The sequence below is a fragment of the Podarcis bocagei genome, assembly GCF_964188305.1.
Source record: "Podarcis bocagei genome assembly, chromosome: 15".
NCBI classification, from domain to species: Eukaryota; Metazoa; Chordata; class Lepidosauria; order Squamata; family Lacertidae; genus Podarcis; species Podarcis bocagei.
In genome coordinates, this window is record NC_138141.1 from 4124478 (window position 1) to 4138439 (window position 13962).

At 43.6% G+C, this 13962-nt stretch overlaps 1 protein-coding gene across 2 annotated transcripts in view; it reads left to right on the top strand.

The window, feature by feature from the left end:
• The window catches only part of DOCK5 (dedicator of cytokinesis 5), a 150362-nt gene that overhangs the window by 57996 nt on the left and 78404 nt on the right, over window positions 1-13962 (top strand). For both annotated transcript variants that reach the window (XM_081171581.1, XM_081171580.1), the window contains exons 6-10: window positions 1801-1949; window positions 5599-5734; window positions 6629-6786; window positions 7931-8012; window positions 11419-11548. In XM_081171581.1, coding sequence (XP_081027707.1) covers window positions 1801-1949; window positions 5599-5734; window positions 6629-6786; window positions 7931-8012; window positions 11419-11548 — 655 coding nt within the window. The remainder of the gene's footprint in view (window positions 1-1800; window positions 1950-5598; window positions 5735-6628; window positions 6787-7930; window positions 8013-11418; window positions 11549-13962) is intronic.

Sequence of the window (13962 nt, forward strand, 5' to 3'; positions counted from 1 at the left end):
AGGGCCCTGATGTCTAATATGATCAAGTCTAGATTATAAATGTTTTAAATAAATAAATAAATATGAATTTCTTTCCTAAAGACCTAATGTGAGGTTACATGGGAGATCTGGGAACTTCAGCTCACCATGCATTTTTTCTTCTTCTGAAAGCTACAGCAAGGAACTCATATTGGACTGGGGCTGCACGTAGGGGAGGAGGGTCCAACTGTTGTTAAACTTTTTACAAAATTTGCATGCCGCCTACTCAATAAACAAACAAAAAAACAACACACAAAACCCCTCTAAGCCAGGGGTCTGCAAACTTTTTCAACAGGGTACCTGTCCACTGTACCTCAGCCCTTGTGGAGGGGCCAGACTATATCTTTTTGGAGGGGCGGGAGAATGAATTCCTATGCCCCACAAATAACCCAGAGATGCAATTTAAATAAAAGGACACATTCTACACATGCTGATTCCCGGACAGTGCGTGGGCTGGATTTAGAAAGCGATTGGGCTGGATCTGCCCCCCAACCCGGGCCTTAGTTTGCCTATCCATGCTCTAAGCGGTTTACAGAGGGCAATCTAAAACATTCATTAAAAATTCCAAAAAACATAAATTAAAAATAAGTCAACATTTTTTTTAAAAAAAAAGAGAGAAAAGTTTTCAGGAGAAAATTTTCAGTAAAATGCTGATGAATTTTTGTGAGGAGTTTTTTTAAAAAAAAAAAGTTCACAGTGTTATGTGCAAATGTGGAGAACTGAATTTAAGGTTGGAAAAATGAGAAACTGAAACAAACCCCAACTGACAAATTTGCCAGCAAAGTCAGCTTTGTTAATGAATTCATTCTGCATTAATCTGAGCTATGGTTGAGAAGATTCCTGGGTCCAGGTGGCTGTAGCTGGTATCTTAAGTTGATGGCGTGCTCAAAACTCACGGCTCATTTTTAGCCTCCAAGCCAGGGTTTTAAATTTCCCCAGATTGCAACCATTAACAGTAAATTCACTGTCTTCTCCTTTCCTTTATTGAAATAACATGGATGGATGATTTCCATGAGTTTTTCTACCTGGCAGGTTAATTTTTCATCTCCCTAACTGAAAGCAATTGTGGGGGTGGGGGGGAGGGGGATAATCTGTGCCAGATGTAGCTGAGAGGACCAGAGTAGACCCATCACGGGAATGAAGCAGATCTGGATTCAGCATGTCCATAGCCATTTCTGTCCCATCCCTGGTCCACCCGGTTGCAGAGGCCTACACTTCCCACTCACCCAGCCTTTCAGCAGTGCTTTTCAATGCCAGTGGTGGTGCAGCCCCCTCTTCACTAGCGGAGGGACACCTTTGTCATATTCTGACCCTCTCCAGCAAGCAGCAACAGGCAGTTAGGATTGTTCTTGTTTGTTTGTTTGTTTGTTTGTTTGTTTGTTTGTTTGTTTGTTTGGTGTCTCTGGTGTCTTAAAAGCCTCCCAAGGCAGCTTATATACAAAAGATAAAATTCAGAACTATTAACACCCCATTCCATGTAATTCCGTCCTTTAATACAGACGTTTAAAACACTTCACAATCCAGCAGTACACTGCTATAAAGCTAGCATAAGCAACTTGAGAGAGAACAAACAGCAGTAATATAAATGGTCAATGCTTGGAAATTAAGCTCAGTATCTCGACTAAAAACAGCTCAAAGGAAATGAGTTTTCAAGGCCCATTTGAAAGCCAGCACTGATGCGGCCAAATGTACATCACTTGAGATGTGGTGCCACCATTGCAAAGGCCCCGTCTTCAGTATCATCTCTTCCAATCCCCTTTTCTTTCCTTCTGTCTGCTTTAGGAGAACAAGAAGTCTCTCTTTCGCCAAGTGCAGCAGATGACCTATAGCCTAATTGAATGGCGGTCCCAGATCCTCTCCGGCACCCTTCCCAAAGATGAGCTGGCTGAACTCAAGAAGAAAGTCACAGCCAAAATAGATTATGGCAACAGGTAGGTGATGCTTCACTCCTAGCAAGGGATCTGAATGTGGTTATGTATGGCTCTCAGGAGTCACTCTGTCCATTGGTCTTCCTTGTGATGAAGCATGCTTAGGATATTGTGTTTGCACAAGAAGCATCTTTTTGAAATAGGATAACCCTTGATAATAATGTTTTGTTTGGTCATGCCAAACTGTGTCCTTTCTGCAGTAAAGGTGCCATTTTTAATTTTCTCCATTTCGCTCTCTTTGTGCTCTCTTTCTCTCCCCCCCCCCCATACTTTTTGAATGCAAGTCGTTCAGGGATACAGAGCAAAGGAGGTAAATGGGGAAGGAGCATACCTCAGGGAGGGGGGAGTCTCAGGTTTGATTCTTCTAAAGAATTTGCATTCTTCTAAAATTCTCTTGTAGCTGAAATGTCCAGGCAACCTGATTTCACACTCGATTCTGTGATGAGCAGCACATCCAGGAAATGAGCACAGCTTTGTTTGTATGCTAAGCCCTAGCCTTAAGAACAGGTGCTGAATATTTTAACTCTTAAGCTCTGTTCTATGGCGATGTTTTGGCCTGTCTTTTATGTGTGTGCATATATGTGTGGTATGTGCCATGCAACTTCTGTGTGTTTATTTATTGATTTATTGATTTACTGCTGTGGTGCTAAATGTTACTATACCTAGCCAAAAAGGGCTGGACCCCCCCCCCTCTCTCATGCACACACACACGTTTCCAGCTCTGCTGTTGAATCCTACCCCACCCCCGATTAAAAGTCCTGAAAGCAGGAGCTTGCAAGGGAGGCACAATCAAAATCAGAAATTTCTTAAATAGTGCAACCCACTTCCAAAGTTTTAGCAGCAATTAGCAAAAACTGGGAGGGTACCATGCAGAAGTAGCATGAGCTCTCCCTAAGACGCGACGTAGTCTCAGGGCTGTAGCTAGGGGGTGGTGAAGGAGGCCCCCACCAGGGGTGGAGGCGAGGGGGCATGCAAAATTGGCTTTAAAATATGTCCATAAATATGTTTATAAATAAAAATATTGATTATTGCCTCATAAGAAAAGGTTTTAAATGGAGGGTCTTTATATGATATGTGGGGGCTCTGTTTTTCTCTATTTTTCATGGCTAGGGGGTGCAATCTGGACGGTTCTGCCAGGGGTTCAAGATCACCTAGCTACGGCTCTGTGTAGTCTGGTCAATTTTTAAAGACTTTGATTTGCCCCTTCATTTCTAGGGCAGGGTATTGGCACTGATTTTTGTGTTGTGTGTTCTTTTTAGAGCAAAGCAGTGTGGGTGGGGGGCAGAATCTCCCCCATGGTCACCACTCACCCCCTTATCTGTTCCCCCCACTTCAGATATTTCTCTCTCTCTCTCTCTCTCTCTCTCTCTCTCTCTCTTTCTGAAACTCTAGTACTAGAAGTGAGAGTGGCAGAGAGATGAAACGTCTGCAGTATGGGGAGGTTGGTGGAGGATATGAGACAGGTTCCGTTGCCTGGGAAGAGCCACCGCTTGGTAGCAAAGCATCTGCCTTGTACGCAGAAGGTCCCAGGTTTAATCTCTGGAATCTCCAGGAAGGGCCTGAAATGCTGGAGAGCCTCTGCCCGTCAAGGCAGGCAGTTCAGGACTGGATGGTCCCAGTGGTCTGACTCGGCATAAGGGCTCATCCACACTTCCATTTGTCCTATATTTTCTTCCACTTGTCCCCTGCTTTCTAGGCATGGGTCCAGTAGGTTTTTCTTTTGTCTCGCTGCTTTCCCCAAGAAAACCTGCTGGGGACAAACGAAGTGTGGCTGAGCCTTAAGGACGTTTCCTCTGCTCCTCTGTAGGCCTCTTTGCATGGGGAGGGGCTGCGGGATTCACACACACAAACTTCTACCTGTCTGTCTATTTATCTGCCGATATCTTTATATGGGGAAGAACTGTACAGAAATGTTGCATGCAAAAGATGGAGGTTTGATCACCAGGCTCTGTAGACATGGGGCTGGGAGGGATTCCTGGCTGACACCCTGGAGAGCCAATGCTAATCATGGCACACAATTCTGAGCCTGATGGACCAAGGGACCAGCACAGTATGTTGCAGTTTTCTGTACACGATTGGTTCAGTTGTGGTTTAGACAAATATATCTGCCACTGTTGCATCTTGTTTGAGCCCGAGACGCACGACAGACGTTGCACACTCAGCATGTTAATTGGTAACCTTCTCTTTGCAGCTGAAGGAAGCTTTGGACATTCTGTCCTGTCTGTAGGTTGCTTCCATGGCTCATTGATCATGTCAGCTCTCTTTCAGAAACACTAATTAAGAAACCACTTGAAAGCAAGAAGCTAAAAAATTAACTTTATTGGGGAAATGTCATAAATTTGAGTAGTTGCGTGCTCAGACAGTGCCAAAGAACCTTAATTGATTGTGTCTTGTGGTTCAGCCATGGACCTTATTAATTCTACCTGCCCTGCAATAGTTGTTCATTTTTTGTTCCCTTTTACTTAGTCTGGTCACCAACCTTCTGGGGCACACTGGCAAGCAGCAGAAGCAACACAACTGAGCACACACTGAGCACACACTGCAGCCTGTTCTATTGATCGCTGTGGGATGCTTCTTTTGAGCCTACTTTCAGTGGGTGGCGGTGACCCTCTTGGCACCAGGAAGTCCTCTGCAAGCACACATGTGCCTGTGTGCGCCACATTGCTTACTGTGTTCTGCTGCATTGCAGCATAGCTGGATGCAGAACTTCATGCAGTAGCAAGATACAAAAGGTCTTTCCTCCTTTCCATCATTTTGGGATACCTCCACTCAGTTTCCCCCTCCCCGCTGTCATGTTGCACTCCTCTGCTGCCATGCTGGCATGTTAGGAGTTTTGAATGACCTTGGGGAAGTGGAGGAAGCAATATGCATTGGAAGCTAGTCCATTAGAGTGAATGGGCATGGCCTCACCTACCTTGGCCTGCCCCCACTTGCCTGCCCTCTTACTTGTAACCAGTCATTGACTCCGGCTTCACCTACTGTTGGCCTCCCTGCCTTCTGCCCCACCAGTCCCAAGGGGCACCAGCCACCACTGGCAATATATCTAGGTTCTTATGTGTGCTGCAAGGTCCAGTGGCATGACCAGGCAGCTGCTGATGGCCCACCACTGCCTCCTTGACACTGCTTTTCATGTGCGGCGCTGCCACCACTTCAGGTTTCTCCATCGGTTATGGGGCTGCATCCTCCTCTCTCTCTCTGCTGTTTGAGGGGAGGTCCTGCCCATCCTGTCCACCAATAATGAACCTGCTATGTACAAGGCCTGAAGTTAGAAAGACAAGCACACTGCTCCTTTCTCCTCAAATTTATACACTGTTTTGGTTCAGTTTCCTCAGAGAGTGTTAGGGCTTCTCTTCGCTAGGGACTCCATTGATTTGCTTACACTGCCCCCCTCCCCAACTTCACTCCATCCTCCTTCTCAGCAAGCAAGAGACAGCATCCAGGATACATTCCAGCAATGTAAAAACACTTGAAGGGGGTAAAGAGCAGGGCGAACGAGGGGGACATCCTTGGGAAGGGCCTAGCCTCAGGAGAGTCCCGTGTGCCAGATAGAGAGGCCTGCAGACCACATTCCTCACCTCAGGTTCAGATTCCTATGAGTCCCCTTGTTAATCCATCTCCCTTACTTACCATGGACTGCTTGTTTTCCTGCAAGGATCTTGGGGCTGGACTTGGTGGTACGGGACGATAATGGCAACATCCTGGATCCAGATGCTACCAGCACAATTGCGCTCTTTAAGGCACACGAGACGGCATCCAAACGAATAGATGAAAGGATCCAAGAGGAAAAGGTATACGCAACTGTGACACCAAATGAGATGCAGGGGTGTCTTGGCAGAGAGCACCACGAGCCCGGTTTTGGTTTGAGTGAGCAAATATGGCCTGTGCTGCCTTTCCAGCATTACAGTATCAGGTCAATGAATAATTTCAAATTCCTATTAAGATTAGACATGGGTGATCTCTCTCCTGCTCATATTGGATTAATTTGGACATCTTCCCAGATCTGCCTGCAAAGCAGGAAAAATTCAAATCACTTTCTGAGCCAATCTGAATGGGGACAGATTCAGATTCATAGTAGCTACCCGACCCCTGGCAAAGCAACAAAGAAAAAACTGCCATAAGGCAGCCTTCCCCAACCTAGCTCCCTCCAGGTGTTGTTGAACTACAGCTCCCATCAGCCCCAGGCAGAGTGGCCAGTGGCCAAGGGTGATGTGAGTTGTAGTCTAAAACATCTGGAGGGCACCAGATTGGGGAAGGCTGACCTAAGTGGATGTTTGAAGAAAAGGACTCTTACATCGCTAACATCTGCAAGACAGATTTTACCAGATAATGCTGTTCTCTGTCATGGAAAAAGCTTGTCCTGTGGTTGTAAAAAAGCCCCTAGGATCTAACCAATTAATCAATTAATTGCAGTCCTTGTTCTACATAAACGCCACTCTCAGTTTTGCTGTCTATCCCATATGCTATCCCATGCATATGTCCAACCGCTGTGCAACTTCATAAATTTTGGCGGGGTTGCGCAGGGAAAATTCCTGGTGGGTTAGGTTTCCACTCTATCTATAACAGTCTTATTTGGATGCGGGCTGAGAAAATAGATAGTTTTCAAGACAGATTGGCTGTGGCATATGCTCAGCCCTCTTCCTTCTAAAGTTTCACTTTCTTGTTCATCTCTTCTTTCCATCAAGTCTTTGCAGCAGAATGTAGACCTGCGGGGACAGTCTATTTTCAACACAACCCACACGTACAGTCTTTATGTCAATTTCAAGAACTTCGTCTGCAACATCGGTGAGGATGCGGAGCTGCTTATGAGCCTCTATGATCCCGACCAATCCAAGTTCATTAGGTATGTGGTTATTCTGATGCTTTCTTCTAAACAAGAAAAAGAATGCCACTAAAAGAAAGAGTGTGACACAGACTTAGGCATCAATAGAATAGTTCTTTGAATTTGGTCTCCTTTTCTCCCTTCCCTTCCTCTTCACATGTGAGTGGGGGAGATGTGAAGCTTCTATTTGCTATTCACCCAAACAGAATAAACTGTGGCTTTTGCAAACCATTGTTTGTTCACAAGCCAGGATATCCTAACCAGTGTTTCTCATAATTGGGCAAAACCACACAGAAACTTTCTTCTTCACCCCCTGCTTGCAAGGGAGGGAGGGATGGGGAGTTTGTGAGTCCAGACTTGTATCTGCTTGTTCTTATAATGAGAAACATTTGTTTGTTGTTGCTTATGCCCTGGCTAGCATATAAATTAAGGTTCATAAAACATCATTTACCCACACATTGATCACAACTGAATTGGCAGGTGAACATACTGGCAAAATTCAACTCTGCTTGCTTCCACCCTCCTGCTGTTTCTGATAAGAAGAGAAATGAACCTTTGAGGTTTCCCCCAAATCTCTTTGGTGCATGGCGGGTGCCTTTTAGCCTGAGCTCTGGAAATGTTCCCTCACTTGGTGTCTGAAATGGAACTGTCCATTGTCTCATCATAGTATGCTATCCCATGCATATGTCCAACCGCTGTGCAACTTCATTAATTTTGGTGGGGTAGCGCAGGGAAAATTCCTGGTGGGTTAGGTTTCCACTCTTCTGCCTTCATCTGCCTCCTGATGTGGCAAATCCTTTAGATGGGGAACCTGGGGCCCTCCCTCAAGTTGATGGACTCCAATTCCCATCAGCATGTCCAGTGGTCAGTGATGATGGGAGTTGCAGTCCAAGAACATCAGGAGGGCCACAAGTTCCCTATGTCTGACCTAACACTCTGAGCAAAATCATTACCTGGTTTTTCTTTCTGTGAAATGCCAAAGCACCTGAAAGTTTGTTTCACCTGGACACAACAGTTGCTTCTCTCTGAAGTTCTGAACTCCCCCCCCCTTTTTTTGCTACTGGGCAAAGTGATTCATGATTTAATTAGCATAATTAAGTATGATGATGTGACCTAATTAACCTAGCCTAGCTATAACAATGTTTGTTTTATTTATTTTTTGTAGTGAAAACTACCTGGTTCGTTGGGGAAGTAATGGAATGCCAAAGGAAATTGAAAAACTTAATAACCTTCAAGCCGTCTTTACGGTAAATCCTGTTGCTCTACGCTTGAGAAAGTTTGTTCTTCCCTGCCCCGCCTGCAGCTAAGTTATTTGTGGCACTCTTCTTATAACTGTTGCTTTATTACTTTTGTTGTGATAGGCCTTTACATCATTGCAGGAAGCAGTGGAGGCCATCAGACTGGTTGCTGTTTAAATGCAGGTTGTTAAGCCATCTGGCAAACACAATACAAAGCCAAACAAGTTTTTATTTTTTAAAGGTCATTTTGACATGCTGGCTCGCCTTCATTACTTAAGCTCTGCTGATTTTGCAGGATTTTCAGACGTTACTTTGGTTCTGTAGCTTCTGACCAAAGAACAACTGTGAAACCTGAATGACAAGTGCCTTGTAAGGTTGCCCTAAGCCTGAGTCCTTAAAATTGCTGGTGACTTAGGCAAGTCTTGCCTGCTTTGATTTTAAAATAGTAATTGTAAGTCCTTTAAGATGTGGCTTAAAAGTGAAAAATGGACCTTTCCCAATGAGGAAAATGAAACCAAAAATAAAACAGGAATGTTTTCAATAAGTACAAAATTATTGCGACTGAAATACCATTGGAAAGTCAATCATGCCTGCTCGGATCCTGAAAACATAATAAAAGAGATGAATCTTCCTGGGAATCAAATTCCATAATCTCAGTCCTGTCCTGTATCAACACTCTCTGTTCCATTGACAAAGGGACATATTTCAACTTTGTGATGGAAACGTAGAAGATGCTATGATCTCTGAAGCATCAACAAGCCTAAAGAGTGAATTTTGATAAACTGTGGTGACCATCTTTTGGTGGAGCCAGCGACAAATCATGGCTTGCAAACATGGTTTGTTCATGATAATATAAACCATGATTAAGCTTCTGAGCCATGTTTGGACAACCAAATAAGCCATGGCTTAATAAACCCTGTCCTGGCATTATGTATGAGCCAGGCCAGTATATAGAATTGTTCACGTCCCATGTATTTGTATCTTTTTGTTTAAGTTTCTAGCCTCTGCTGCAGAAAAAAGAGTTTGAAAGAGGGGGTGGTGTTTTTACTGAAGAATCAGAAATAAGGATTGTAGCTTATTTTCCTGTGTCAGGAGTCAAGAGGCATGACAAGCTGTGAAGAGACAGTTTGCATGTTTTATGCTATCAAGGCAGGCATGTATTTGTAGAGGCATTTGGGGGCTGCTCTTACGGGTGGCGCTGTGGGTTAAACCACAGAGCCTAGGGCTTGCCAATCAGAAGGTCGGCGGTTCGAATCCCCGCGATGGGGTGAGCTCCTGTTGCTTGGTCCCTGCTCCTGCCAACCTAGCAGTTTGAAAGCATGTCAAAGTGCAAGTAGATAAATAGGTACCGCTCCGGCGGGAAGGTAAACGGCGTTTCCGTGTGCTGCTCTGGTTCGCCAGAAGCAGCTTAGTCATACTGGCCACATGACCCGGAAGCTATACACCAGCTCCCTCGGCCAGTAAAGCGAGATGAGCACCGCAACCCCAGAGTCACCCGCGACTGGACCTAACGGTCAGTGGTCCCTTTAGCTTTACCTTACATATTTACAGAACTTTTCTCCATCAACATGCCCAGAATCCCAAACTGTAACATAATACGGAAGCTCTAAGCAGTGAGAGGGCTTTTATGCAGCCTGATTTTATATGCATTGGTTTCCAGTCTTGGATCATCAATCTCAAAACTAGAAATAACTCTGCTGTACTTCCCTGTCAGTGGCAGGTTTGCATTAGATGGAAATATGATGTCATCATTTAGTGGTGGAATGGTTAATTATTGGCTCTCGCTTCCTGGCGAGTAGTAGAGAGGTTTTCTGCAGAACAAGGAAGTGGTGGAGGGTTGTGTTATAGGTTCATCTCAACCACTTTGATTTGATCTCTCATTTTGGAGGAGTTACTATCTACAGAATCCTTTTACCTGGTGTAGCAAGACTTGGAACATGACTGACCTAGCTGTAGTATCAAGTACTTAAAAGCTCACTAAGGAATTTGCTGTCCTTTCCTCCCTACTGTCAGAATTTAGATTTTAAACACTTTGGAGAAAGGAACCTGCAAGTTGTATCCCACTAAGTTCTACTTAGAGTAAGCCCATTGAAATGAATTCACCCAATTTCCATTAATTTTGGTGGGTGTATTCTGAGTATCACCAACATTGCCTTCCTTCCTTCCTTTATTAACTTTTCTTTTTGGTTTTGTTACTCTATAGAGTACCAGGTACACTGATAACACTACATCAATTTATTTTCATTAGGACTGCAGTGTTGTGGCAATTTATTCATGCAGATGGATCCATTAAAACACTTTCAGCTTTTTAGAAAGGCCCCCAAATTTCAAGTGATGGCAGAATTTTACTTTTTGGAAATTAGATTTAATGTAAGTAGTTAATATGCAGTGGCAGCGTTCCTTCCTCTGTGGTTGAGAGAAGAAGGGATGCCTCTTCTAAGACAAGGAGGCTGCAATGTCTGTGCCCATCATATGAAAACAAAGGAGATGTGTTTTCCCACTGCATTTTTCTCATATGTACATTTGTGCAAATTTTACTTATTTATTTACGTATTTTATATTCTGTACCTTCAACATAGAGCTACACCCCCAGTATGGCTAGTAAGAAACAAAAGTACAATTTGAAAGGAACCAACCATAAAGCTTACAAACTAACACAGCAAATTAGAATGACAAACTAAAACAGCAACAGCTGACTTAAATAGATGGTGAAAATCCAAAGTCAAAGGAATGTTTACATTAGCTATTCTTAAAATCTGAGAAAACAGAATATTCCCCCCCCCCGGTGCCTAAACGATAATAATGAAGTATGTAGGCAGTCCTCCTTGAGGAGTGCATTCCATGGGGCAGAGGCTACCACAGAAAAGGCTCTCTCTCTCCAGAGACCACTTCAGAGAAAGACAATAACAATCTCAGTGCATTAGCAGATTGGTATGGTAGAAGGTGGTCTAACAAATATCTGGGCACCATGTATTCAGAAAGCATTACCAGAGATGTCTAGTAAACCAGATCATTAGTTAGGTGTCAACTGAGGGTATTTGGTGAACCAAAACGACAGTGATGGGGGATTGAGGATTGGAATGATCATTCTGCGGTATTATGGCAGAGGACAAAGTGGTAGTGTACTTCTTGATTTTGTAGGAAATGTATTGTTATGATTTGTTTTGATATTAAATATATGGTTGTTGTTTTTAAAAAGACAAATTCCAGGCAAGCAAAAACACTCCAGGGCTTTTTTTGGGGGGGGGGGGTGGCTCAGGAGTGTATGTGGCCGGAGGAGAGTCCTATTCCTGTTCTGGGATTTTTGATGGTTGACTGACAAAGCCATGTTCCTTTCCGCCCTCTCACTCACAAACTAGTCTGAGGTGATTTTGACTGTCTTTTCCTTCTGTAATGACTTCTGTTGCCCTTTTAGGACCTGAGCAGTTCTGACCTGATACGGCCTCGAATCAGCTTGGTGTGTCAGATTGTGAGAGTAGGCCACATGGAGCTCAAAGAGGGCAAGAAACACACCTGTGGACTCCGGAGACCCTTTGGAGTGGCAGGTATAGCAGCTCAAAAGATCTTACAGTGGTACCTTGGTTTAAGAACAGTCCTGTTTATGAATAATTCAATTTACGAACTCCGCAAAACCGGAAGTTGTGTCCCGGTTTGTGAACTTTACCTCGGTCTAAGAACGGAAGCCGAACGGTGGAAGGGCACCAGCAGTGGGAAGCCTCTTAGGGAAAGCGCGCCTCGGTTTAAGAACGGTTTCGGTTTAAGAACGGACTTCCAGAACAGATGAAGTTCATAAACTGAGGTACCACTGTATTTGCAAGGCAGTCCTATAAAAAATGGATGAAACGGGTAGGGGAATAGTCCAAGGCCTGAGCTCAAATTCTGATTTTGTCCCTAATGAGAAGTTGGGATGTGCAAGAAATTAAATCAACACTTCCTGAATCAATATGCAAACTGAAGTGTAGCTATCTTTTTAAATTTGCGCTTCTCTGAATAATGTAGTGCAGTTCTCTAATGTAAATAATGTGTACCAAAGGAATATAGCTGGGAAATGCACACACATAATTGTTAGGGGAAATTGTTTGCAAAAAAAATTTATGTTGGGAGGAATATGTGTGCGAAAGCATACAAAGTTTCATGTTGACTTAAAAAAAATAAATCAAAAGCTTGTGTGGAAATGAAGCAAACTGAATTTAAGTTTAGGGAAATGTGAAACCAAGATTTGACAGATTTGTCCATCCCTGATTATAGGCTGTAAGCAGAACTTGTGTCTGTCGGACAGATATGTGGGATTAGTAGATGAGCATGAAGTCTCATTATGAAGTATAATATTTGTCAGAGCCACTTTTGTAGTGGCTTGTTTATTACAAAAGCAAACTTCTAGTCCTTATGAATATACAGAAAAACATCGTAAGCCAGGGGCAACCTATGATGAAATCTCCAAAGTCATGTAGGACCCGAGCCGTTTCAGGGATGGGTTTTCAGTTCCCTACAGGTCCTCTCCGCCATGGCCCCTTGGGCCACCTATTTTTCAAGTGTTTTTGTGAACCCATCTCCTTTCATTCCTTGGGGATGTGAGGCAATATTAAAGTAGGCTAAAATGACACTTAAGTTACAAATGTTACAAACATAAGAAATGACTTTCCATATAAAAAGCAGGCCCATTTAATGTAGCCCCTTCTCCTTTCTGTGTCACCACCATCTGGTCCTCTGATGTGCACGGCATGCGAAAGGTTCCAGGTTCAACATTCAGGTGGGGTCAAGAAACATCCCTGTTGGAAACTCTGGAGAGCTTCTGATAGTCAGTGTAGACAATACTGAACTAGAATGACCAATGGTCTGACTCGGTATAAGGCAGCATTCTGTGTTCCTAGCTATGATCTCTCCTTAAAGTTGTGGTGGTTGGCTCAGAACCTGAAGAAGATTTCACGTTCAGTGAGCTTGTGGTTTAAGTAATGTACTAAAAATGTTATTGCCATATTTGCTCTGTATTTTAACACTCCTAGTAACACCAGCTCCTCGTTTTGTAAAATGAATGTATTGAGAAATGTATGAGAGAAGTGTCTTACTGTTCCCGGCTGTTGGGGCTTCAATCCAAAAGCAGTCAGCTTGCAAGGAAGCAGTGGTTTCCCAGCTCTGTCATAGCACAATTTCACATCCCTTTCAGGTGGCTCCATTTCACCCAGCTAAAGAAACAAAAATGAGTTGATTTTAAAAAGTCTGGTGAGCGGAAGTGAGGGATGATTGGCACCTGCTTGATTCTCTGTGGACTGAGAGCTAGTGTTTAAATCTGTTACATTTTATACTGTACCCTTTCTCCATGGAGCTCAAGCTCAAGCAAACCGGAAAAGAGGTTTATGAAAAAATGTTATGAAATTATACGTGTTTGTATGTCTTTTTAGGTGTTTGTTTGTCTTTAAAAAAACTTTGTAAAACCAATAAAAATTTTATATTAAAAAAAAAACAAGCTGATGTATGTGATGCCTTCCCAGTTTACTTTCACAACAACCTGGTGAGAGAGGTCGGGTCGGTTGAAAGAGACCGATCGTCACCCAGTGAGTGTCCAGGATGAGCTTCTTTGAACATCATAAGAGCCCAGCACAACTGGGTGCAGAAGCGCATCTGTTCCAGTCTCCTGTTCTTACAGTGGCCAGCCAGATGCTTCTGGGAAGCCCACGAGCAGGACTTGAGTGTAACTGCACTCTCCCCATTTGTGATTCCCAGTGTCTGGTATTCAGAGGTGGTAGGTAACCAAGTTTTACTCAGAGAAAACCCATTGAAATCAATGGACCAAGTAAAACTTAGTCAAACACTACCTGTACCGCCTCTGATAGTTGAGTTAGAACATGGCCATCATCACTAGTATTTGCTAATAGCCTTAAACTTCATGAATCTGGCTAATCCTCTTTTAAAACCATCTACGTTGATGGCCATCACTACCTCTTGTGGGAGTGAATTCCAT